The 26474-nt window shown below is 37.7% G+C and overlaps 1 protein-coding gene across 2 annotated transcripts in view; it reads right to left on the reverse strand.

Annotated features, from left to right (window-relative positions):
• Window positions 1–3869, reverse strand: part of Tbc1d23 (TBC1 domain family member 23) — a 59811-nt gene extending 55942 nt beyond the window's left edge. Inside the window, exon 1 of one of the 2 annotated variants that reach the window (XM_078044374.1) lies at window positions 3663–3869. In XM_078044374.1, coding sequence (XP_077900500.1) covers window positions 3663–3715 — 53 coding nt within the window. In that variant the 5' untranslated portion in view covers window positions 3716–3869. The remainder of the gene's footprint in view (window positions 1–3662) is intronic. The other variant, XM_078044375.1, reaches the window with a different exon arrangement.
• Between the last annotated feature and the right edge of the window lie 22605 nt (window positions 3870–26474).

Raw genomic sequence — 26474 nt, forward strand, 5'->3', positions numbered from 1 at the left:
TCAAGGCTGGTCTCTTTAATACTAAGAAAAATATTACTAATCTTTGAATTGTAACAATTTTTACCAGTTTGGTTTCATAAATCTAGATTCTCTTAACTTATTTTAATTTTTAAAATTAAATTTAAATTTCAAACTAACTGTAAACCCTTTTAAAAGGATTTTACCATACTCTTGGAGTTTACATGGCTGGAGTTGCAGAAAGCTAAAGAGCTTAGGCAGTTTCTGATCACCTAGGCTTTCCACAGGAAATGAGCATTATACCAGTAGACAATCAGACAATTCACAAAACCACTGAAGTCAGGAAATTCATATCAAATGACAGCTTGATATGCTACTACATGAGTACACAAAAATCTGCATTCATTCATGATACATTCATTTAACATTTATTGAATCACCTGCCATCAGTCACTGCCTTGAAAGGTTCACATCTAAAGAGCAATCACAAGTCATGTATTTAGATAAATTACAGTATTACATGTCAGGTGATATAAATTCCTCTGACCTACTCATGCTGAAATACACATCATTCAGTACCTTGCTAAGTAACATGTGATATTTGAACTAGCAGAATTAGTATATCCAGAAGCTAGTCAGAAATACAGCATCTCAGGTCCCAGTCAAAATTTACTGAATCAGAATGTGCATTTTAATAATCCCCTCAGGTAATTCGTTGTACATTTAAATTTGGAGAAGCAGTAATTTAGAACATAACTGAAAAATCAGTAAATAAGTAATATCAGAGAGTTCATGTACTTTTAGGAACTTCAAGCCCCATCGTGAACCTCTTAAAAAACTATACACAATTTTAACAAGTTCCACTATCTAGTTTCATAGATTAGGAACAAATTGTAAGATACCAATGATAAGGAAGAAAACAGGGAAACCTTACAAAAAGAAGTTTCAAACGTAATGACTATGCTATGTGAAGGTCATTTAAATAGCAACAATCTGCCATATTTTCCTAAAAAGAGTACTGAAGGTCTTACTTTATTACAGTAGCCCAAGTGTAATTGATGTTCTCAAATGTGCCTTCTCTAACTAGATCGGAAATTCCTTGAGGACCAGAACCTAGTTTTATTATTATACACTAATATTTAAATAGCTGAATAGCCCTATCATTAAGATGAGTTTGGGTTAGGTGATAAGATACATTTTTTAAAAACTTTCCATCTGACAAAGTTAAAATAAAAACATGACAGTTAAAAACATTTACTCTTCATAAAACAAAGAGTAAACTGTTCCCACTCTATAACAACCCATTCACAATCACTCTAAAAGAAGAGGTTGTACGGAACTTTGACTCCCAATCCCAAGGTGTTTCCTGACTATTTAAGTCCACATCTGGGGGACTGGTAAAGGGAGAAAAAAAAAAGATTAGAGGGGAATGAAGGTAAAATAGAAATTATAGATTATCATCCCAAGGATCCCCCTTTCATGAAAATAAAACAAGTAAAAAGGAGAAACCACACAAAAAATACACTACCTCTAGAAGAATATAAATGCTACAGGTAGAAACCCATTCACTCCAGATCCCTTGTCTAGAACCAGACACATGCTCACAATTCTAACATAAGAACTTCCCTAAAAAGCTTTAACTCCAGAAACATTTCCTCTCATGACCCTCAACATGAAGCTCACTGAAGCCAATTTATCATATAATCCATTCTTCCAAAACAGCAAACTTCAGGCAATAACCAGCTAGGTCACTTTCTGAAAAAGTTTTGCAATATCTATATCACTGATTTGTTAAAGGTTCCTATACCTGGATAAAAACTTCCTCACTATTTTTCCAGACCTATTTTTCTATAATTTCTCTTCAGCCATTTGGTTTTAGATACTAATCTTGAAAAAAACGTCATTGTCCTGTCTATACCCTTGTTGTTGTTACTCCAGAGACCTTTCCCATCTTTCTTTTTAAAAAAATATTTTTTAGTTGTAAGATGGACACAATACCTTTATTTTACTTGCTTGTTTTTATGTGGTGCTGGGGATCAAACCAGTGCCTCACTCATGCTAAGCAAGCTCTCTACCACAACTCCAGCCCCTCCCATCTTAATCTGAATTTGTACTACCCAATATCTTAGCTACTAGCCACCTGTAAACTTTTATCATTTGAAGTGTAGCTAGACCAAATTGAGATGTAGACTAAATGCAAATTGTACATTGGATTTTGAAGGCTTAGATAAAAAATAAAAGATGCAAAAATTGTTTTTTAACAATGATTGTATGTTGAAATAACATGTTGATGTATTTGACTAAACAAAATAGATTATTAAAGCTAATTTCCACTGTTTGTTTTTAGTCTTTAATGAGACTAACAGAAAAATTCTAAATTACATGTGTGGTTCACATTATATTTCTTTTGGACAGAGTTCTTGTAAATCCCACTCATTCTCCAAAAACTGATTCAAAAACCACTGCTTCCATGAAGCTTTCCCCCATGACTCCAAGAAGTGGTTTTTGCCCCCTCTTTTATTAACACACGCAAAGAATGAGATTAATTTTACCTTGTTATTTAGTGTGCCTGTCACAGTTCCCCAACTCTAACATAAGCAAACTAAACAAAGAAGCTATATTTAGGTCAAGTTTTCCTCCTACACCTTGTAGAGAATACATGTACAAAGGGAATGCTTGATGTCTGCTAACGGAAAGTTGAATTTCTCAATTACCACATTGTTTATTTCTTTTAACTATTTCCATTTCTTCCCTGAGATTTAAGATGTCTGTCAATGTTTTCTATAGCTTTTAGGTACAGAAAATGTCAGTGGGATGTACAAATATAAACAAGAAAACCCAAAAATAATATGTGTGATCAACACATTTAAATCAACTGTAAAAATTACACAAGACTCTAAATGTTCCTTTAAAGATAATTATGCTAGGGAGCACTGTACTGAGAATAGCAACTATTTCAAAAGTAGGAGACTTTCCCAAAGATTAAGGACACTGGGTGAGTAATGCCTACCACGCATTACTGGAGGTCCTTCCCAAAGCCATAGCTATAAATCAGGTAAGCATGCAAAGGGTTGGGAGCAGCGAGAATAAAGTCCCATGGGGATCCAAAGATATGAAATCAATCAAGAAAAAAGAAGTTATGTTAAAAAAGACAGAGAGAGAAATGGCACAAACTGTTGGAAGACGAAATGAGATTTAAAAAAAAAACGGAAGATAAAAATTATCTCAAGTGTGGAGAAGAAATCTTCTCTGGGAGTCTCTCTCAACCTCTGAACCCCCAGGCAAAGGTCGTGTTGGTAATTTCAAAAGGGCTTTTCTCCAATTGGTATTGGACTACCTTAGATTTTATCCAAGAAACTTCCTTGTTAACCTGCCTACTCCAACTCCCGCAGCCAGAGACACTGGCCAAATCTAGCCTGAAGCCTCCCTCTCCAGCACATTTTGGAGGCCAGGGACTAAGTAGGGACCAGATTGAGGCCGAGCAACTGGACGACACACCTCCCGAGTCTGGCCCCAGCCCCTCGAGCAGGACCCGGCGGCGAGAGGGGAGCCGACAGGCAGAGGGGGCGGGGCAGGGCACCAGACTTCGCCAGAACAGGTCTTTTCTGTTCCATGCCGGCACCACCCGGTGCCTTAGGGACAAGCAGGTTGGTGAGAAGAAAGAATAAGGAGCCAGTGAGAAGCAGTCCTGAGCTCTCACTCACCAGCCGTCGCCGCTCAACGTAGGCAGTGGCTGGACCTCTTCTCCTTCCGCCATTGCTGTTGACGTCCACGTCACTTTGCCGAAAAGTGGACCTGGCGCAGAGACAGACTCTAAGACCCAACGTCGTAAAAGGTCTTAGGAAGTCCGGAACTGAGCTTCTCCGGAGCGAAAGAAAGAGGGAGGAGGCAAGGGGAAGATGGAACGTAACGTCAGGACGTCCCGAGGGCAAAACGCAGCGTCAAGTGCTGTAGGGTGGAGACTTGGTGAAGGCAGCTACACCAAAAACTACAGGTCCCAGCATGCCACGCGGCCGGACGAACAGAGTGGGCGGGGCCTGTAGGGACGCTCGTCGCGCTAGGCGGCCAGTAAGTGTCCAGCGTCCCTGCGTGGCGTCCAGTTAGCTTCTTCACTCCAACTTGGCATCGAACTTAAAGAGTTGGTAGTCCTGACTAGTGGAGAGAGGAAGGGAAGTGAGGATTCACACAGGGAATGTGGGCGTACAAGCAGACCCACGTTGCAGTAATTTACTCTATAACAACTACATTTGAGGAAAAAGTAGGATGTAAGAAAAAAGCACCCCATCCCTATTTGTGGGACCCGGTCAAAACTACAAACGGAGGTCTGCATACTTTAAATATTTAAAAGTTATTAAAACAAGCTAAATAGTAAGGAGAATACGTCCTGCCTTAAAAAATATCTTCTAACAGCTTGGAAGTTCCAAGTCCAACTTTAGGATTCTGGAACTGTAATTCCTTATAAGGACAGAGAAAAAGATCTTTCCTTTTCCACCCCAGGTCCGCTTTACTTGGGCTTCCACGTGTAAGCTCCGCCCACACTACCGGCCCTACCCAACCCGTGCTCCGCTACCTTCGACACTGTAGGGGGCCCTAAGAGGGGCGCACACACCAGTGGACGAACCATGAAATGTTTTTGTAAGCCCTGGAAACAATGATGAGTAAAACTGCATGGAACAATATGGATAAGTTGATTTGTCAATTCAGTAAATTTACTGACTGACTACCATACATTAATAAAACAACATAAATTAAATCCTAGTTTTCACTTTGAAAAAAAAATGGGCACAACAGGTTACAGAAGGATGGTGTCATTCATATTTGGTGCTAAAAACAAGACCATAGGGGCTGGGATTGTGGCTCAGTGGTAGAGTGCTCCCCTGACAAGTATGAGGCACTAGGTTCGCTCCTCAGCACCATATAAAAATAAATAAATAAAATGAAAGTATTGTGTCCTACAATATAAATATAAATATAAATATAAATAAATGTATATATTTTTTTACACACCCAAGACCATATATTATAGATGTATATGTGCTTTTAAAAATGAAGGGGATGATATATAGAAAAATGAGAATGTTAGTTATTTTTGAAGTGAGGAGGAAATAACTTTAAGTAATTTTTTTTTTTTTTTTTTAGAGATGGAGTCTGCCTATGTTACCCAGGCTGACCTTTACTCCAGGCAGGTATAAAATTCCTGGGCTCAAGTGACCCTCCTGCTTCTGCCTCCCAAGTACCTAGAATTATAGGTGCCCACCACCATGCTCAGCTTAAATTTTTAATGTATTTCTTAAAAGCTGAGAATTGACTACATAGATGTTCGGTATCCCTCGTATAATTTATATTTCACAATCTAAAATGTTTTATAATTTAAAAATCTATTTGATTTAAGTAAACAAAAAATAGTATAGCTAGTTCATTTATAACCAAAAATGTGTTCCCTCTGTTTCCAAAAGACACATCATACAGAGCTGCAAGTTATTGCATTCACTCCAAGCCCCAATCCCTGAGTGATCCTTCATTGGGGAAAATTCCTTTTAACACAAAAATGAGAATTTAGATGCATATTATCAAAAAAAAAATAAGAGGTATGAATCTAGGTCAAATTATATTAACATTCAGGACCTTTGCTGGGTCCCTTCAGTTGTGCCAGTAGGTTTTCAGAAGGTTTTCTAAAATGGGTTACAAGCTATTCAGACAGTGATGTGACAAGTAGTTGTTCACAGGTTAGGGTGATTTTAATCCTCAATTATAATTCATTTTGATTGTAATCAAATTAGTGACTGCTTTACAGTCTGGTAAAAATAAAATTATGCTACTGAAAATTTATCAGTTGATGTTTTCAAGCAGTTCTTCATTCTGTAAAAGTAAAGTCAAAAACTTCTGATTTTAGTGAATTAAAATGTTTTGAACAAAATTATAAAAAAGAAATTAAAATATTGTTCATCTATTATATGGTGTTTGGTGCCATAAAATTATGTAATTTATGCTGTTTATAAGTAATTAATTAACACTTAATTTACGCTATGTAGTCGATTATCAATAAATATTTGTTAAATGAACTAAGGGATTTCTTTTGAAATATTTTTGGAATGTATGAAGCCATTCACCAATATAGAAATGGCTGGTTGGGAACAGGGTTAAGATTGTTATATTAGTGTAATAGAGTTTTCTTCTTGCTGGCCCTCAAACTACTAGGTTCAACTGATTCTCTTGCCCAAATTTCCTAAATAGCTGGGATGACAAGCACACAACATTGTGCTTGACTTCCTCATTTTTCATCATATTATCATAGCATTTGTTAAAGGAGATGATCATAGCTCTGATCATTTATTCCATATTCATGCAAACTTTTCATGACTTTTGTGTATTGTTAATAATAAAGACCTAGTAAGATGTACTAATCTATTTCTGCATAACAAATTACCCCAAAACTTAATTACTTAAAGGAATGAACACTTATTATCTCAAAATTTCTGTGTACCAGGAATTTAGAAGCAGCTTAGCTGGATGGTCTGATTCAGAGTCATTTTAAGTCACAATCAAAATATTTGCCAATATTTCAGTCATGCGGTCAACTGAAGGCTTCACTGAGGCTAAAATATCCTCTTCCATGACCACTCACTCATATGCTTGACAAATTGGGATTAGCTGTTGGCAGATACCTCTGGTCCTCCCCCAATGAATCTATCAATGGACTTCTCAAATGTCCTTCTGACATAGTGACAATCTTCCCCCAGAGTAAGGATTCAACAGAAACCAAGGTAAGAACCACAATATTTTTTTATGACCTAGCCTCAGAAGTCACACCCCAGTCATTTCTGCAATATCCTATTGGTCAGCTCCATTCAATGTGGGAGGGAACTATACAAGGGTTTGAATCACGGAGGCCATCACAGAGGCTGGCTGTCACATGAGGCAGCATTAAATCCTTCACATTCTTCATTATTCAATCAAAGTCCCTCCCTAAGATCTCCACTCATATCATTTTTACCCTCTTGAGGTTCTACCTCCTCTGAACTTGTAAAGAACTATAAGCAAGTCCTCTCATCTGGGCACTGAATTATATACAGCATTTTCTATTCTTTAACTCTGAGAATGGTAGCCATTTTTAAGTTGTTTTATAGACTCCACTACAACAAATGCAGAGCTAAAAGTATTGATGGAGACCAAATTTTTTTGCTAAATAATAAAATACTGATTTTTGTTTCAACAGATATTATGTGAGAGTTTCAGAATTCTAAACTTTCCAGAAATTTTCCTTTTTATCTTGCAAGGATAAAGGTTTTCACAATTATCAAAGTTATTTCATTTATTTGTAACTTTAAAATTCCATCAGTAACTTCATTACAAGGCTCTTTAAACTATTGAAGTCTAACATTTAATTTAATGATGAACGAAACCACGTTAATTCCCATTCACAGATGACAAGTGAACAGTTGGCAGCAATTTCAACATCTGCTTTTAATTCATTTAAAAGTGTTGAGAAAACAGTGATAAAAAGAACTGGAAACCATAATATTTTTCCATTATCCTTCTAGTAGTTGTTTTTGCTAATCAAGGTTGAGTTTTAATAGGTTATGTAGATGAACCCAAAGTAAACATTTGGATAGCAATTAACCCATTATTGAGTTTGGAATGTGCTTTAATGTGGGAGCCTATTTTACCCTTTCCTGATTCCACATTTGTTCCCAAATGTTCCACACAAAAGGCTCTTACTTATGTTGAGTCATTCCCGGTTGGAAATGGGGTAATAAACAGTACAAAAAAATTAGATGGAACTAGACAGAGTTTTTATCCTTATTTATTTCTTTTTTCTTTGATACAGGATCTTGCTATGCTGCCCAGGCTGGCTTCAAACTCCTGGGATCAAGCAATCCTCCCTCCTCAGGCTGCCAAGTAGCTGAAAATAGAGACATGTGCCACCATGCCTACCTTCAGACATAGTTTTTAAAAACTTCTTTCTTTTTGTGAATTAATATCCTAAGAAGACACACATACTTACTCTGCAAACAGTATCCTTTAGACAATGACAGTGATGTATTTTCAGTATAATCTGTCTGCATTCGTCTCAGGCACTTGCACTTACTTCTCTTTTCAAATATATGTCCTTTTTTTTTAAGAGAGAGTGAGAGAGGAGAGAGAGAAAGAGAGAGAATTTTTAATATTTATTTTTTAGTTCTCGGCGGACACAACATCTTTGTCGGTATGTGGTGCTGAGGATCGAACCCGGGCCGCACGCATGCCAGACGACCGCGCTACCGCCTAAGCCACATTCCCAGCCCTCAAGTATATGTCTTGACAAATAAAATAGTTGGGAAGGAGCCATCTACAGTAACTGGATGGAATTATATAACACATTTTTAACAATATGTTTATAAAGTGTATTATAATTCCTATAAATATGTTATTTACAGACTGATTTCTACTAAATTTCTACTGATTTCATGCTAAACTATACAGCTTATCATTGTCATTTCAATATTCCAAATTCACATGGAAAGAATACAATTTTCTTAAAAAGAATTCTTAAGATATCATGAATATGAAAGTGACTAGAGATGCAAAAGTATCCAAAAGTTTAGATAAAGAATTTCTTCTCTATAATTTTGTTCTCACTTTTTTCTGGTAATTAACAACAAGTCCTATTGTTAATTCCCACCTATAAACTGAAAACCCCTATGTCTTTATTTCCAAACCTGGCCTTTTTTCTTGCCCTCTGCATCTGTAAATCCAGCCATCTACCTGGTGTTGACGCCAGGATGACCCACAAAAGCTAAGAACTCAACATTTCCAAAAACAAACTCCATAAATCAACCTACGCGCAGGCACTACCTGCCATTTCTTTAGAGTTGAAGCCTTACATTGTAATTCCAGTCACTTAGGCATTATTCTAACTTCTTTCCCTCTTCTTCCCATGAATTTTTGCCTCTCTAAATATTTGTCAAGATTTCTCTTTACCCTTGAAGATTTTCTCTAGGTTTTGCTCCTCATTATGTTTTGCATAAAGGGATTCCTTAATTACCCTCTACCTCCTTCCACTTCTCCCCAACATAGCCCGTACTCCAGGCATTGAAATATGCAGCCCTCAGTCTCAATTTACTTAGCAGGGTTGTTTGTTTGTTTGCTTGTTTACAGTGCTGGGGATCAAATGATGCAGGGCCTTGTACATACTAGGCAAGCACTCTACTACCAATGAGCTACATCCCAAGTCCTTGTTTTTAATCACTTGAATGTCTTTATTCATTTTTCAGTTGTCTCTTACAGTATTTCCCATTGCTTTAACTAGACCTCCATCTATACATTTGTTACTTGCTTGATCCTCAGAGGTATTTGAATTTGTGCCTCTTGGTATACTTCTTTCTTTCTTTCTTTCTTTCTTTCTTTCTTTCTTTCTTTCTTTCTTTCTTTCTTTCTTTCTTTCTTTCTTTCTTCTTTCTTTCTTTCTTTCTTCTCCTCCTCCTCCACTTCTTCCTCCTCCTTTTATTTTGTGATAGTGGGTCTTGCTGAATTGCCCAGGCTGGACTCTCTCCTCCTGCCTCAGCCTTCTGAGTAGCTGAGATTAGAGGTATGAGCCACCACTCCAGGCTTACATTTTTCTAAAATGAAAATCTACCTAAAACCCTTCAATGATTTTCCATGCCTATGAAAGACTGTCCATATTCCTTATCACTGATACAATACACTTATAACCTGGCTCATCAAGAACATTCCCATGTTTTCTTATAACCTTCCCTTTAGGTATTCTATATTTACAGCCCCAAACAAGTCCTGCTTTACCCTGACTTTATGTCTTTGCTGAAGCTATGTCCTTTTCTTTGTCACATTCTACTAACTTCCCTCTACTAGTTGCTCCTAGCCACGTGGATTAGTATGTTCCATGTAACCCTCTCTCCCAAGCAGATTTACTCATCTCTGCCTTTTGATATCTACCACTACCCCTTAAATATATCTCAATTATTGCATTTATAAACTTTATTTTCACTATGTGTTGCCGAAGTCTGGTGGGCACAATTCAGGAGCCACTTGTCAAAAGAAACCAACTTTATTTTTAGAACACACACACCACACCACACAGCTCCTCAGGAAAAACCCTCAGAGCCCAACTGCCACCACCGGCTTCCCACAAGCCTCTCAACCTCCCCCACTCCTCCTGCTCTTGAGGCCGATTGGCTGGGTCGCATGGGCGGAGCCAAAAAAAAGTCCCCCAGTGAGCAGCTCCGTGGTGTGAAAGGGTGGGGTAACAGCCCAATGAGCATCACCACAGAGGAGCCAATCAGTTGGCAGCTAGAAGTTTGCTGGGGCTGCTGTGAGCCAATCATCAGCTGGCAGCTGGAAGTTTGCTGGCAGCTGGAAGTTTGCTGGGGCCCCTTCGGCTGTGGCTCTCAACAATGTGTTTATATTTTTGTTTTTTCCACTAAGCTAGAGAACTTTGAGATCAGGTTAATATATCTTTACGTTCAAATGTTTGCATAGTACCTGATACAAAACAGTGGTTTGCTGTGTGAATGAGTGATGGAATATAACATTATACTAAAAACACTTATAGAGCATTTACTATATACCAGACATTATTTTAAGCACCTCCTCCTGATCCTTATAATTTAGCAATGAGTGAACATGAAATCTGCCTTCAAGTAAATGAAATAGGCAAGTAGTTTTCTATTTTCATGATTGTGATGAATCTCTTTAGAAATAGAAATGATTGCCATATTAGGGTTAAATAAGAAAAATAAGTTAATGAAGACATATGAATCTTCTTTTTTGGGGGGGTTACCAGGGATTGAACTCAGGGGCACTCAACGATCAGTGAGCCACATCCCAAGCCCTGTTTTTTTGTATTTTATTTAGAGACAGGGTCTCACTGAGTTGCTTAGCGCCTCACTTTTGCTGAGGCTGGCTTTGAACTTGTGATCCTCCTGCCTCAGCCTCCTGAGCTGCTGGGATTACAAGTGTGTACCACCGCACCCACTGAAGACTTATGAATCTTGAAGAAGAGGGAAGGCATTACTTTAGAGTCCTTATTTAATTATCACAAGTAGGTGCGATTGCTCAAGAATCCCAATCGGATGTTACTGCTCTGTTTAATGCAATCTTTATTGGCAAAGGCAGAATCTTGAGTCATCATTTTTAGCCTCAAGCAAAATAATTTGTTTCCACTATGAAAATGTGTCCTAAAATTTTTAGTTAGGCACAATGGTATATGTCTGTAACCCCGGCTACTTAAAGCAGGAGAATCACATGTTAAAGGCCAGCCTTAGCAACTTAGTGAGACTCTGTCTCAAAGTAAAATTTTAAAAGGCTGGGATGTATCTCAGATGTAGAACATTCTTAGATTCAATTCCCAGTATAGCAGTGTGTGTGTGTGTGTGTGTGGAGGGGTGGTTGTGTGTGTGTGTGTGTGTGTGTGTGTTTGTACAAAGTATTTGGTGATAATCTATTAGCAGAGAGAAAGCCTATCTTCATAAATAATGACGATGTGATAATGCTTAAGTTTTGCCTAGTCATAGTCTTTTCAATGTCCTACAAGGCCCTACATATTTTGTAATCATAATATGTCTTCTACTTGGAACCCTTTTCCAACATACCTTCATGTGTGACTGGAATAGATAGTGTTCAGGTAGGCAAAAATATGAGAAAGAACTTCAGAAAGAGATTGACACGATTGATGCAGAAAACTCAGGGTACGTTTGTGCATGGCAAAGGAGACTTGTCTATCAAGGTAGGGAAGAGACAACTCAGCCAAGATTTGGTAGGGAATGGACAGCAATTGAAAGGCTGAGCCATATGATCTCAGGAGAGTTTTACAAAGATGAATGTAGCCATGAGTTCATATAGATTGAAAGTGGAAGAGACTAGAGACAGGGAGGTCAGGCAGAAGGCAAGAAAATCCAAAACTAGGATAATGGTCACAGAGTTGAAAGAAAAGTAAAGAAAGTGAGATTATGAGAGATACAGTTCCTGATTAGATATAGAGACAAGTACGGATAGAAGTGTCATTTAGATACTAGACGTCAGGAAGAAGATCTGTTGGAAGCAGGGGTGTGGTGGAAGTGGAATGCATTAGGCAGTTGGAAGGCTCAGACAGTGGGTTAGATCTAAGATATGAATCCTGAAAAATTCCAATTCTAGTTATTTCTGTAAGATGATATGTAGATCATTAGGAGAAAGAAAATGGCAATAGGCACTCTCATATATTGTTTATGGGAGGTGAACTGTTACCACATTTATCAGGAACTCGGAAATATTTTCAAAATTTAAAATATGTATATGTTTAATTCATTCTTTTGTAAGAATTTGGTGGGGGTGATACCAGGGATTGAACTCAGGGGCACTCTACCACTGAGCCACATCCCCAGCTCTATTTTGTATTGTATTTAGAGACAGGGTCTCACCAAATTGCTTAGTGCCTTGCCTTTGCTGAGGCTGGATTTGAACTCGAAATCCTCCATCCTCATCCTCCCAAGCTGCTGAGATTACAGGTGTGCACCACCGCACCTGGCTCCTAAGAACCTAAGAATTTTTCTTATAAAAATATTCTTACAATGGAGGAGTAGATAAAAGAAAACACTGGAAAAACCAAAACAGAACAAAAAAGGATACATTGATATATTGCTTAGCTTGCAAAGGCAAAAAAAAAAAAGTTTCCTAAATGTTCATCAATGAATGACTCATCTAAACAATCAAATACCATGGGGATGCTAAAACAGAATGAGGTAAAGCTGTATATGTTGAAATAAAAAATTGTTTATAATATATTAAATTTAAAAAGCAAGTTGCATAATGGTGTGTATAATATAGTCTCATTTTTCCTTTAAAAATTGAACATGCATATAGAAAGGCCTAAAAGAATGTATGTAGTAGTTTTTGATGAGTAGTATCTGGGAGGACATTCATTTTATACATCTATAAGTTGTTTAAAATGGTTTCTTAATGAATAGTTGTTAGGTTTATAATGAGAATAAAACACTAGAAAACTCTCTTCAGAAAAAATAAGAATTTTAGAAAAACCATTTGCAAAATTTAAGGGTGTCATCACTGATACTAAAGTTGAAATAGTGAACACAGGTCAGAGCAAGGAAGAAAAGCATGCTATTGTGACTTAATTGTCTGTGAGAGAGTAGGATGTGGTGTGTATGCATGTGAAAGCAGATGGACAAGGCCCTGACTAGTTTGGCACCTCCTGAACATTCTGGTCCCTTCTCAAAGCACATCCCCTCTCCCCTCACACTGGCCTCTTCTGTATCACTTGAATAAGCCAGCTGTCTCCCAATACATGGCTTCACACATGCTCTCCCAACTGCAGACTCTAACATAACATGCATATAGCATCTGGTTAGCTTCTGTGCTACACTTAGTTGCTACTTCCTCCAAAAGGTGCTAGGGAAGCCTTTTTGGGACATGGAAGCTCCCTTTGTTATATGTGTCTCTAGAGACACTACATGTGATTTGAATGCAGGAATCAAGCAATTAAAAACGGGAAAGGAAAAGGAAAGCAGAGAGAGAGAGAGAGAGAGAGAGAGAGAGAGAGAGAGACTTAAATGATTTTCGTATTTTAAAACATTTCTTCTTGATCTAAGAGGACTTGTCTGCTTCCCCTACTTTTAATTTCACTTGTGGTTCTTTGTAGATGTTTCTCTTGTGAGATGGTAACAGAATCTTGAAATCATTTCTAGGTTGTGAACTCCTTCAGTATTGTCATATCATCTCATTTTGGACAAGTTTCTTTGAACAAGCATTTGTTGGACCCTTTAGTACAGACGAAGTTCTATTGGAGGCCTAAAGAAAATGATCTTGTCTACCTTCTGCCTCTTTGACTTTCTTATTTCTCTGCTTTCTTATTTAGCACAAGCTCAGCTCACCATTGTGTTTTTCAATCCTTTGAGCATCATAATAATCCAAGGAACTTTAAAATATATGCATGCATGCATGCGTGTATCCACCCCACCTCCCTGTCTCCTCCCTTCCACACTACAGAAATAACATCCCCAAGATTCTGACTCTGCTGAACTAGTGTCAGACCCCAACACAGGTATGTTTAAAAAGTTCCATAGGCAAAGCTAAAGTGTGGGCAGCATTGAGCATCACTGGCCTAGACCAACCTCAAAGCAGAAACTATATCTGGAGAATACTAGACTTCTGGAAACCACAGCTTGATTGGTTCTATTAGAATCAACTCTAAAACCAAATTTCTAAGATGCTGTTAGATTTGCCTCATTCACAAAGGTAGAAGCTGAAGGTAGAAATCCTTAGAAAGTCTGTAACTGAGGCATTTCTTGGAATTAAGGCTCATGATTTTGGACCAGGGTACCTGGTTTTAGGAATTAATTTGATTACTTGGAAAGCTGGTTTAGGAACAGTTGCTCATGGAAAGGAATAGACCAAATACCTTGGAGACCTAGACAGAATCTGTTCTCTGTCATTCATGTGTCTCAAAGACTTTAAGAACAAACAAATATTATTTCAGGAGTTTAATGTGCAGCAAACCTAAAGCCTGGAAAAGTGTAGGTTTTATTTTTTGGCATAATCCAGCTGTCAGGACTCCTGATTCCCAAACTCTAGAGGTCATCACTAATTGAAGAAGTTATCACCACTTGAGGAGATGCTGAAGCAGGACACCTGATCCCTAGTCCTCATTTGGGCATGAGCCAGATAGAGGTGTGGACGAGTTTAAATCACCTCTGCTCTCAGGGCTTTCCTTTCCTCAGATGAAGTAAATTGAACTAGATGTTCTATCTGGGATCCTTCAAGTTTAACAAGTGACACTAGGTGGCACTCATGTAACTCCAGTGGGGAGCAGTTGGAGCAAGTTGGCTGCCTGCCTCTCTTTGTCCTTCGAAAAAGGCCCAGGAAGCTGCCAGGGACACTTTGGGAAATAATGCAGTTTTAGGATTCCTTTTATGAAGAAGAGCTTTTGAATCTATGAATGCATGTTGTATTTTACAAGCTCCTTTCATTAATTATGTATTTCTCCCCTATTATCTCAAATTTTAAAATATTGAACAGAAAACTATTTCTATGACTTAGCTATCCATATGATGTTTGTGGGAGGTAAAAGCACATTCTAAGCTGTCCCAGTCACATGCCACGGCATGAGTAACTTTTGAAAGAAGTGAGATCCACTGTCTCAACACTGAACTCCAAGCAGATGGGATTCTCTCCCATGATGAGTTGTCTATTGTCCGCCACTAGGTGTGGTCAGCCAGACATGGTTCTCTTTCAAATCCTTGCTCCCCAAAGCTGTTTTGTCCTGGATCTGAAGTTCTCAGGGAAATTTTTTTCTGGCCCAGGTTCATTTCAGAAATTCGGTCTGGCTCACTCTGGCTTCAGAACTCAGCTCAGAGGTGAGAGAGTTGGAAGCCTCCATGGTCAGATGTAGTCCCAAAGATGACACTTTCTTCATCAACAGAAGTCATCCAAGTCTCCTGTCAGATTTTTCCTTCTATCAAGGACCATCAGACTGGCAGCTAAAGATTTAGCAACTAAAATAAACACAGAAGAACTGATTTTAAGGTTTAACTCTTTGACATCTTAAAAATAAGTTTTTATTGCTAATTCATTTTAAGAGTAAGAGGTGAGTATTGACTTCAGGACTTTGAGTGGCATGAGTTTCCTGGGTTGAAGCACTGTAGCAACTTCAGACCTATGGATGGGGTGTGATATGGCGTTAGGACTAGGATAAGTAATTGAATGTGAGTATAAACACACACACACACACACACACACACACACACCACATACACACATCTAGAAATATCTAAAGCTAAAATAATAACCTCAGTGGCATTTTTCTGTATTTTTCAAGTTTTATTTAATACCATGATTTTCACAATTGGACAAGGGGTCTGTGGATCAAAAACATATAAAGAATAAAAAAATAAACAACATGATTTTGTTTTGCGAATTATTATTTAAGAAGAAAAGTAAGTGATCCATAGGTTTTAACAAAGAGATAGTTATTTATAAATTACCTTGTTTGTGGTAAAATAGCTAGTGTGATTTGAAAAGAGCTTTGTAGTGCTTCTGTAGGATGTGCAGAGTATTTGATCTGATCCACAAAGGAACACCTAAAAGACTCCAATTAACATTATTAAGATTGTCCTCAATCTACTAGGAAGTATAAAATAAAAGTTAGATAAAAATTTTTAAATATAATATAGAATTATATTTTTAACCCAAACATAATAAATTCAGCCTACTATCTCTAGTATGATTTTTTTTTTGTTTAACTTTTCATCCTAATACCAACCCTATAAAGCTTGGCAGATACCCATTGTGGCTTCCTTTAGTGACTTTTGTTGTCATTCATCATTCCTTTTAACATCTCCAAGGAAAGAAAACTGAGTTCAGAAAAGATGTGGAAGAGGGTTCTAATCCAGCTTTGGCACAAATTAGTTTTGTAAGCACTGTGAAGTTATATAAGTGTTCTAGGTTTCTGTTTCAAAGAATGGGAGCTCTTACTAACTTCTGCTACCTGGATTATTATAAGGATAAAATAAGTTAATGCATGGGACAGGACATAAAATTCTATAGGCAGTTTCTTTGGGAAGCAGATGGTGGGATAGAGTTAGAAATGAAAAGGTTTTTGGTGAGCATAGGCAGGAATGAGCAGGGGAGCCACCGGACTGAAGTGCTTTGTCTGCTAGCCCAACGGGGAGCATCGCTGCAAAGGTAGCCAATCCCAGGGGTCTGTGGCTCTCTCCTGTAGACCTGTGTTGCTTAGTCCTTGACGGGGGGAGGTCCAATGAAGAATACAACCTTACCTCCAACACAGCAGATCTGCAAGGAGCTAACATCTGGAGGCTGAGTGGTGGCACAGCTCATATCCTCCATAATTGGCAGACCTGAGGCCACCTGAGATAAGACTACAAGGTGGCTACAAATGGCTGTACTAATTTACATTCCTGTGAATAACGCACAAGAGTTCCCTTTTCTCCACATCCTCACCAGCACTCATTATCTTTATCCTACTGGATAATAGCCATTCTTACTGGGGTGAGGTGATAATATCACATTGGGGTTTTGATTTGCATTTCCCTGATGATTGGTGATGTTGAATTGTTTTTCTTATTTATTTCTTTATTGGTTGCTTAAGACAATACAATGATCTTGACATATCATACATTTGATTCAAATGGGGTATGAATTCTTATTTTTCCACGTGTACAGATTTCAGGATCACATTGGTTATACAACCACATTTATACATACAATACCAGTGTCTGTTGTAGTCTGCTGCCCTTCCTATCACCCCCTCCCCTCCCCTTCCCTCCCATCACCTCTCTCTACCCAATCTACTGTGATACATTTCTCTCTCTCTCTCTCTCTCTCTCTCTCTCTCTCTCTCTCTCTCTCTCTCTCTCTCTCTCTTCAAGTACTCTCTCCCAATCTCGACAGACAGTCGGCGTCCTGATTTCTCTGTCTTCCCTGCAAGTTTCATCAGCTGGGACTCGGGTCTGGCATTTAATGTTGCCTTCTATTGTTCCTCTTGATCTCTCACGCCTGCCTGACTGTGTTGTAGTTCTAGGTTATCCCGCAGTCTACTTTCTTTCCTCTGAAACTTGAGTGAGCCTTATTGGAGAAATTCATGTAAACCTTCTGAATGGCATACTACACTTCTAAGACAGCCAATTTCATTAAGGTCTTTATCATGGCCATCCTTCTATCTAGTTCTTATTGCCTCCCTATTCCACTAACATGGCATTTAATTTGCTGGGGATCACTGACATCTATCCCATACTGCTTTGGGCTGAGATATCTGTGGACTTAAATATCTACTTGGACTCTTCTCCCTGCAGCTTGTATGGTGCAACTCTTGAGGGCTGGGCTATGACTTTTACTATTATTAGTCTCATTCTATACCCAGAACAATGCCAGGAACTTATTTAGTATTAAAAATATTTGTTAAAAGAATAAATAATTGAGTGAAGAAAACTAAATCTGTTGCGTGCCTATTGCCTATGTCAAGTAGTTTATGTATGTCGCATTCTTAATCTTTAGTCCTTATAGCTCTCTCATTGGGTAGATTTTAGAAGTCATTTTTGTATACATTTATCTGTTGCCCATCTCTTGCCACTAAATATAACTTCTTTGAAGGAAAATATCACATCCGACTCATTTCTATAGTTTCCTGTCTCTACTCCCCAGGCAGTGCCTGACACATAGATAATAATGTTCAGTAAAACCTAGTTGAGGGATCAAATAAGTGACAGAACCAACAATGAAGTTGTAGTGTCAAGACTCAAACCTTTGTTCAGCAACAAAGCCTGTCACTCTGCTGTGCCTGCAGCTCTGTTTAAAGTGTTGTGAACCACACTGGCCTCAAAACAATTTAATAATTAAATTTTGAATGAAAAGAATATGAGCCTTAATATCATGCTTCAGTCATAATAGTGACAGAAATTGAAGTTGTTACTTGCTTTTTTAACTTTAAAAAGAATGTACCTAATATGTTAGGGAAGATAATTAGCTCGTTTATGAATTTGTTTCCTCTTACAACATATGATCATATATGTCTTTATTTCTTTACTTAATTCAAGATCATTGGTAATTCAATAAATAATACTGGTATTTGGGTATCATTCAGAAGCCCTGCGAATTTTATAAGCCTTTTATTTCTTACCATGAGAACACTATTAGCAGATAGTTGTGTATATTAACACTGGAGACAAAACTATAAAGTGAGTTAAATAAAATGCCATTTCGCAGAAAATAATAATTAAGCACCTAATTAATCTCTCTTTCTGCCAATTTGACTTTTAGTCAACTGAAGCCATTTGATAATAGTGGAAACTATTATCAAAGCAAGCTTCTAGACAGCTTACAAGTCCCAATTGTATGCAAATCTTGGAAACATATGTTGAAAATTGAACAATACAGTTGAGATTCCAGAATTTCCACTCCCACTACTGTTTATAATGGAACAAAATAACCATGAATGCATTTAAGAGATTAATGCTACCTTCATTTATAAAGCCCTTTTAGTATAAATCCTAACTATTTTGGGGGGATGGTACTGGGTATTGAACCCAGGAGTACTTTACCACAGAGCTATATTCCCAGCCCTTTTTATTTTGATTTTTAGTTTTTTTTTTTTAAATTTGTTTTGTTTTGTGGTTTGAGACAGGGTTTTGCTAAGTTGTTTAGAACATTGCTAAGTTGCTGGACTGGCCTCAAACTTGTGATTCTCTTTCCTTAGTCTCCCGAGTCATCCAGCTATCTTTCCATTGCATAACTAAAGTATATATTCAAACAATTTGGACCACTCCATAATATTCTACTAGTTATCCTATTTTTATGCCTTTCAAAAATAGCCACACAAAGCCAGTGGCACATGCCTGTAATCCCAGTAGCTCAGGAAGCTGAGGCAAGGGGATCATGAATTCAAAGCCAGCCTCAGCAAAAGTGAGGTCCTAAGCAACTCAGTGAGACCCTGTCTCTAAATAAAATATAAAACAGGGCTGGAAACGTGGCTCAGTGGTTGAGTGCCCCTGAGTTCAATCCCTGTTACCAAAAACAAAAAACCATAAATGCAAATCATATATCCTGTTATTCATATCATGTAGGATAAATTCTTGCCAATTATAACTCAAATGGGGAGAGGAGTTAGCAACTGAGTGAATTCATCCATTGTTTTTCTTAACTCATCATTCCATCTGTATATCCAGTAAAATGATCATAATCTAATAACAACTTCTAGTTAAATGAAGAGGCATTTTTCAGAAATGCTTTTTCTTTCTTTCTTTCTTTTTTTTTTTTTGCAAGGACAGCGATGGAATTTCAAAACATGGCTTTATATTTCATGGTTATAATTTTGAACCATAAACTATATGAAAAAAACCCAACTGGTTCTTGTAGCACCTCTCCCAATTATAATAAATCTTAACAGGGTGCTTGATGTGTGCCTCCTGTTCCATCTATGGGAGGCTGAGGCAGGAAGATGACTTGAGCTCAGATGTTTGAGGCACACACATGGCCTTACTAAGTTGCTGAAGCTGGCCTTGAACTTGCAGTCCACCTGCCTCAGCCTCCTGAGTTGCTGGGGTTATAGGCATGCATCACAGTGCCTGGCCACAATGGGTCTTTCAAAACTTTGCAACACTTTTGAAGCACCTAGCCTCTTTGTCCCTTCATTCCCTATCTTTGATCTCCTCAATGGAGTAAATGAAGGAACCAGCTGGTAGAGTGACACTTCAGATTATAATTTAGATTGTATCTGTATAGTTAATTGGAAAAAAGATTCTGAGTGAAAAGGAATTAACTGCATAACTGAAAAAAGCCAAAATCGTTTTTAGAAAAGTGATAATTGAAAGCTCTGCATTAAGACCATACGCCCAACACAAGGAACCACAGTGACTATTTTTTTATTTTTTTGGTATCAGGGATTGAACTCAGGGGCACTTAATCACTGAGCCACATCTCCCATCCTTTTTATTGTTTGTTTTGAGATAGGGTCTTGCTAAGTTGCTTGGGGCCTCTCTAAATTGCTGAGGCTGGCTTTGAACTCATGATCTTCCTGCTTGAGCCTCCAGAGCCACTTAGATTACATGTATGCAATTATTTTAAAACATAATTTAACATTACTCTTCTTACTATGTATGACAAAGACAAATCACTTGTATTGGGTGACTTCCTAACGGTGATGTTTGGGTCAAAATAGTGTTTAGCAGATAGTAGTAGCTGAACGAGATTTGTTGAATTAAATAAATGGACTTTAAATTTTTAACAGGGTCTCATTTTCTAGCATCTATTTGTTTTTTGGCACAATTCTTTTGGAAAATGATAAGGGCAACATGCAGGAAGAATCACAAGATTGTGTGATGCTCTTGGATACAGGAATGGCACTACAAAATTTTCTTCCTGGGGCTGGGGATGTGGCTCAAGTGGTAGTGCGCTCGCCTGGCATGTGCAGGGTGCTGGGTTCGATCCTCAGCACCACATACAAATAAAATAAAGATGTGTGTCCACCGAAAACTAAAAAAAAAAAAAAAAATTAAAAAATTCTCTCTCTCTCTCTGTCTCTCTCTTTAAAATTTTTTTTCATAAGGAAATAATTCTATAAAAGTATGAGGTATATTATTTGAGACATGCCTAGCATTGTCAATCATTATTAAAATACTGAAACAATTTTAAGGTCCAGGATTTTTATCTGTAAAAGGTACTGCTCAGTGGTTTCTTCCCTACCACTTCCTTTACCTTCCCTAGATATAGAGGTAGGCACAGGACTCAGGGTGACCAATCAAACTGTCCCATCCCCACAGCCCACAGCGACTGGTATGGAAATGCACAGTAACAGTCCTCTCCTAAGTCTTTTCCTTTAAATTATTTAGGAAGACCACTTCTTGCCTCTAAGTTTTAGGACGGTAAAATTTTATAATTCTGCCATTGCCAGTCACATGGAAAAAGCTTAACTGCAATAAGACTAAGTTAAGGATTACAACACAAGTAGAGGCAAGATTGCGGTCAAAAGAGACTGAGCCTTGGCTGGCACATTCCTGAAAACATCTTTTGAACCCTGGATTCAGTAACTCCTAGCATCTTTTTATGTGCGCTCACCCTAGTTTCACAAATCATGAAATCTATTTTTCTTAAAGCTAGTTTGAGTTCTGTCACAATTAAGGGTCTTAATTACTACATTACATTTCACTCAACATTGTAAGATTCTGTTGTGTGCAGTTATGAACTGTTCCTTTTCCTTAGAGTCTTCAATTTTATGAAAAACACCACAGTTGATTTAACACTGTCTCTATTGATGGACACTTTGGATAGTTTTCCCTCCTGGTTTTTTGAATTTGAGAACAAATATACCCATTTCTGTTGGGTATGTGCACAGAAGTGGGATTGCTCAGTCATAGCCTGAATGCATGTTGGGCTTATAGTATACTGCCAAAAAGTGTTTTCAAATAGTTGACCTCCAACAACTAGTGTGTGAGGCATCTGATTGCTACACACCCTAACCAACACATAGCATTTTCTCTGTTGAGATTTAAGACACATAAAATAATTTCACAATCCACAATTCTTCAAATACAAGATGTCATCCAATATTATTTTGCTACTTTGTCTTGTTTCAAAGTAATTTCAGGTGACTGGAAGGTAACACTGTAAATGCCACTTTATTGCTCTCAGCTTTTCTGCAGACTACTGCAGCCCTCTGGGGCAGACTTTTTACGCATTCCTTTGTTAATCCAAATAAAAGTAAGTCCAATAGCCAGACCGAAGTAAAGTTTCCCAATTTCACTTAAGTGTTTTTCAGAAATGTTAATTGCACCCTTCAGTTCCACAGACAACAGACAAATTCTTCCCAATTTGTAGAATCTGGAGGCACTCAATTGTATACTACAGGCCAGGAAAATTTAGCACTCGACAAATACATTCACTTGAAATGCAAATCTAATTTTCTATGCAACATTTGTAATCCAAACACTAGAGACAGAAATCATCCTTTTTTTTTTTTTTTACATTGACTGCCTGATGTCTCTATATGTGCCTTTGTGATCTCTTTTGAGTATTTCTACTAAAGGAGGATATTTTTTAATTTATGTTTTTATTAGAGCATTATAGTTAGCCATGGTACTTGGGTTCATTCCAACAAAATCATACATGCATGAAATTCTATTTCAGTTAGTATCCCTCTCTCTCCTTTCCCTCCCTCTTTTTTTTGTTGTTGTTTGCTTGTGTGTGTGTGTGTGTGTGTGTGTGTGTGTTGTGTGTGTTAAGAATAAGAGAAATGTTGGATAGAAAATAGGAAGGGAACCCAGAATACTAACAATTGCTATGATTATTATCAGACCAACCACAGTTGTGGGTCCCTTTTGTGATCTGACAAAAATGATGACATGCTGGGAACTCTCATGCCCAACTGTCATCTTCCTCCCATTTCCCATAGTTACTGACCCTAACTTTCCTCACTACCTCAGCTCACTTTAAATTAACAGAGATTGCTCTATTACCTTCATCTATTCAACTCTGTTTAATTTGCAAATTGTGACTCTGAATACAGTTGAACCTTGAACAACTCAGGGGACAGGGGTGCCAATAACCCCTTTTGCAGTTGAAAATCTGAGTATAATATTTGCCTTCCCAGAAATTTAACTACTAACGTCCTGCTGTTGGATCAGAAGCTTTACCTATAATATAATCAATTAACACAATATATACATTGTATGTATTAAATACAGTGAAAAATATGTGAGAACTATAGATGCATAGTTTACTGGAGAAATGAATTAGTCCTAGTTAGTGTCACATGGTGGGTGCTTTAAGTGGATACTTGCAACACTTGATCTCACCACAAAAGCAAGAGGAGGTGACTACAAATAAATTATTACAGAACAGGATGTAATTTTAACTTTATGCAGTTATGAATTAATACTGCATCTTTACATTCATTTACATTTCTCTCAATTGGAATGGCACCATGTACAGTCTCTGATTATAACAGATTTGTGTATACTTTATAATAAATGATAAGATAGACTATTAACTACATGTATTTTGTGCATTCATGACATACCTCTTTCCATATATCTAGGTTACTCGATTTATCTATAAATTTTTCAAATTGTCACACACAAAAATCCATATAAAAATAAAACCATGCAGCTCAAAACATGTTGTTCAGGGGGCAGCTGTAACTTCTGTGTGCCCAGCAGTGAGAACCCAGAGGTAAATAAGAGCCAGAATCTGTCTTTAAATCACTCACAGATAAGGGGAAGAGACCCACTATACATAGCTGGCTTTAATGGGCTTAAGAGCAATAATAACTGAAGCATTATGTAAACATAAAAGTACATTATTTTGTTACATTAGTGGGTTCAGAAAATGAGGAGAAAGATATCGTACTCTCACTCCTACTGGCAGTTTCAGTTTATTTTGTTATTTCAGTCTCAGATTATAATTATAATAATTGATTCAAGTGGAAAGAAAACTACAATCTGGCAAATATACAAATGTAACGTCTGTGATGGAAAATGCTTACCTTTTAACTTTTATACTCTCGTTTCTTGTTTGAGGTATTTGTTTGGGTTTTTTAAGGGTGGGGTGTGGATTTGTTTATTTATTTTGGTTTGGTTTTGGCTGCTTGCACAAATTGTTTCTAGAAATCATTTATGGTTCCTTGACTCCAAGTTCCTAAACTATCTTTTACTTGGTCACTTCAATGTTCAATTTTTTTTTCCCCAAATCAGAAAATTACTTGGTCACTATTGATTGATACACATTTCCATCAAGCTCAGGTTTTGCCTCTTCAGGGTTTCTCCTTGAGTTCCTCCACTCAGTTTTCTTTTTACCCACCCCTCTTTTTCCTAGTGTTTTTTAAATTTTTTGTTTGGTTGTTTTGTTTTGCTTCAGCAGAGCAAAATGAACCCAGCCTCACTTGCTGTGGACAGTGAACCTCTCTCCTCTGGTTCTGTTTCCTTTTCTTCCTCCAGACACAGAAACTTCTTCAAACAGGCTGTTCATCAGCCTCACCTTCATGTATCCATTCCACTTTCTCCACCTCCAGCCCCCTGTTCAGAGGCTTATTCCTTATATTTAATAAAAATTTAATGGACATTTTCTCTTTATTCCTCTATCTATACAAAAAGAGAAGGCCAATAGTTTAGCAGATTGGTAGTGTACACAAGTGAATCCCAAAACTTAAAGGGCATAGGGATCATTTTGGGGTATTCTAAATGCAGATTTCCAGGCCCCACACCTGTAGACTTTTATTCAGCAGCTCTGGCCTGGAGCCTTGGAGTCTGCATTTAATAAGCAATCTTCATTGATTCTGATAGAGGCTGCTCCTGGGCCACATTTCAAAAAACCTCATTTTGGTATGATGTCTTTAATGTGTTCCATTTTCAGCCACACAAATCATCTACACAGCTGAGAGGTTGCAATCCCTGCTGGCCCCTGTCTTCATGCAGGTAGACATTCCTGGCTGGCTCTTTCACCAGCAGCCTTTACTTCCATTTTCTGTTTTTCTTTCTTTCTTTTTTTCCTTCTTTCTTAATTAATAGACATTATTTTGAAGGAAAGTTCTTAATTTACAGAAAAATTGAGTGGAAAGTACAGAGAGTTTCCAGAGAGCCACTATAAATCTCCTGTGTTCTACCTATTTACCCTTCCATTCCTCCCTGAAAGCCCTGGGAATGACTCATCTTTTTACTATCTCCATCGGTTCATCTTTTCCAAGTGCCATACAGTTGAAATCACACAGTATTCATTTTTAGAATGGCTTCCTTCATTTAGCAATATGCATTTAAAGTTATTTCATGTAATTTTATGGTTTTATAGCATTTTTAATTACTGAGTTGAAATGAATGGAATAAAAAGTCTATTTTATAAATATGCCAGTTTGTTTATTCATAGTCACCTATTGAAGAACATCTTGTTGGTTCCAAATGTCACTACTGTGTTAATTTTCCATTGCTATATAATAAATACTTCAGATAATCAACCTACTTAGGGAAAATGTTTAATTTGGCTCATGAGTTTGGAGGTTTCCATCCATTGCCTTGTGCCTGTGGCAAGGTAGTGTATCGTGGCAGGGAGCACAAGGTGGAACAAAGCCACTTGCCTCTCGACTAGAATGAACAAGAGTGAGGAAGAGATCGAGTCCCCACTGTCCCCTTCAAGGGCATGTGCCCTGTGATCAAAGCCTCCCATTAGGCCCTACCTTTAGGACACTTTATGAGGGCCTACCACCAGTCACACACTGGGGACCAAGTCTTTAAACCCCTTGGCCCTTGAGGGACATTCCAGATCCAAACTGTTGTGAATAAAGCTGCTATAAAGAGTGGTGGGCAGGTTATTTTGTGGATATAAGTTTTCAACTAACGTGGTTATTTACCAAGGATCACAATTGCCAGATGGTAAAATACAGTTAGTTTTTTTAAGGAACTGCCTGCCTTCCAGAGTGGTTATAGAGCTTGTACTCCCACCAAGTGAGGCTCCACAGCCTCACCAGCGTTTGGTGTTGTCAATGTCTTGGTTTAACCATTCTAAGAGATGTCTAGTAGCATCTCACTGCTTTAATTTGAAGTTCCCTAACCATATGCAATGTTGAACATCTTTCGTAGGCTTATTTTTCAATACATATATTTTCTTTGGTGAGGTGTTTATTTGTATCTTTTGCTCATCTTTTAATGGGGCTGTCTGTTTTCTTATTGTTGAGTTTTTAGAGTTCTATGTATATTTTGAATACCAGTTTTTTTTTCATCAGCTATATGTTCTGCCAAGATTTTCTGTGGTTGTCTTTGCATACTTCACAAGGAGGTTTTTACTTTAACAAACTCCAAATTACCAATTTTTTCTTTCATGGATCATGCCTCTGATGTTATTTCTAAAATGTGTTAGCACCATTAAACTCGGTTACCCAAGTTCTTTTCTGGAGTTTGTAGTTTTGCATTTCACACTTAGGCCTGTGACCCATTTTGAGTTAACTCTTGTGAAGTGGCTCTTTACAAAGTGAAACATTGACTCTAGCATAATTAGCATCCTCTCCTCCCTTTCCCTTTATTATTATTAATTTT

This window comes from Ictidomys tridecemlineatus, chromosome 3 (genome assembly GCF_052094955.1).
Source record: "Ictidomys tridecemlineatus isolate mIctTri1 chromosome 3, mIctTri1.hap1, whole genome shotgun sequence".
Lineage (NCBI taxonomy): Eukaryota > Metazoa > Chordata > Mammalia > Rodentia > Sciuridae > Ictidomys > Ictidomys tridecemlineatus.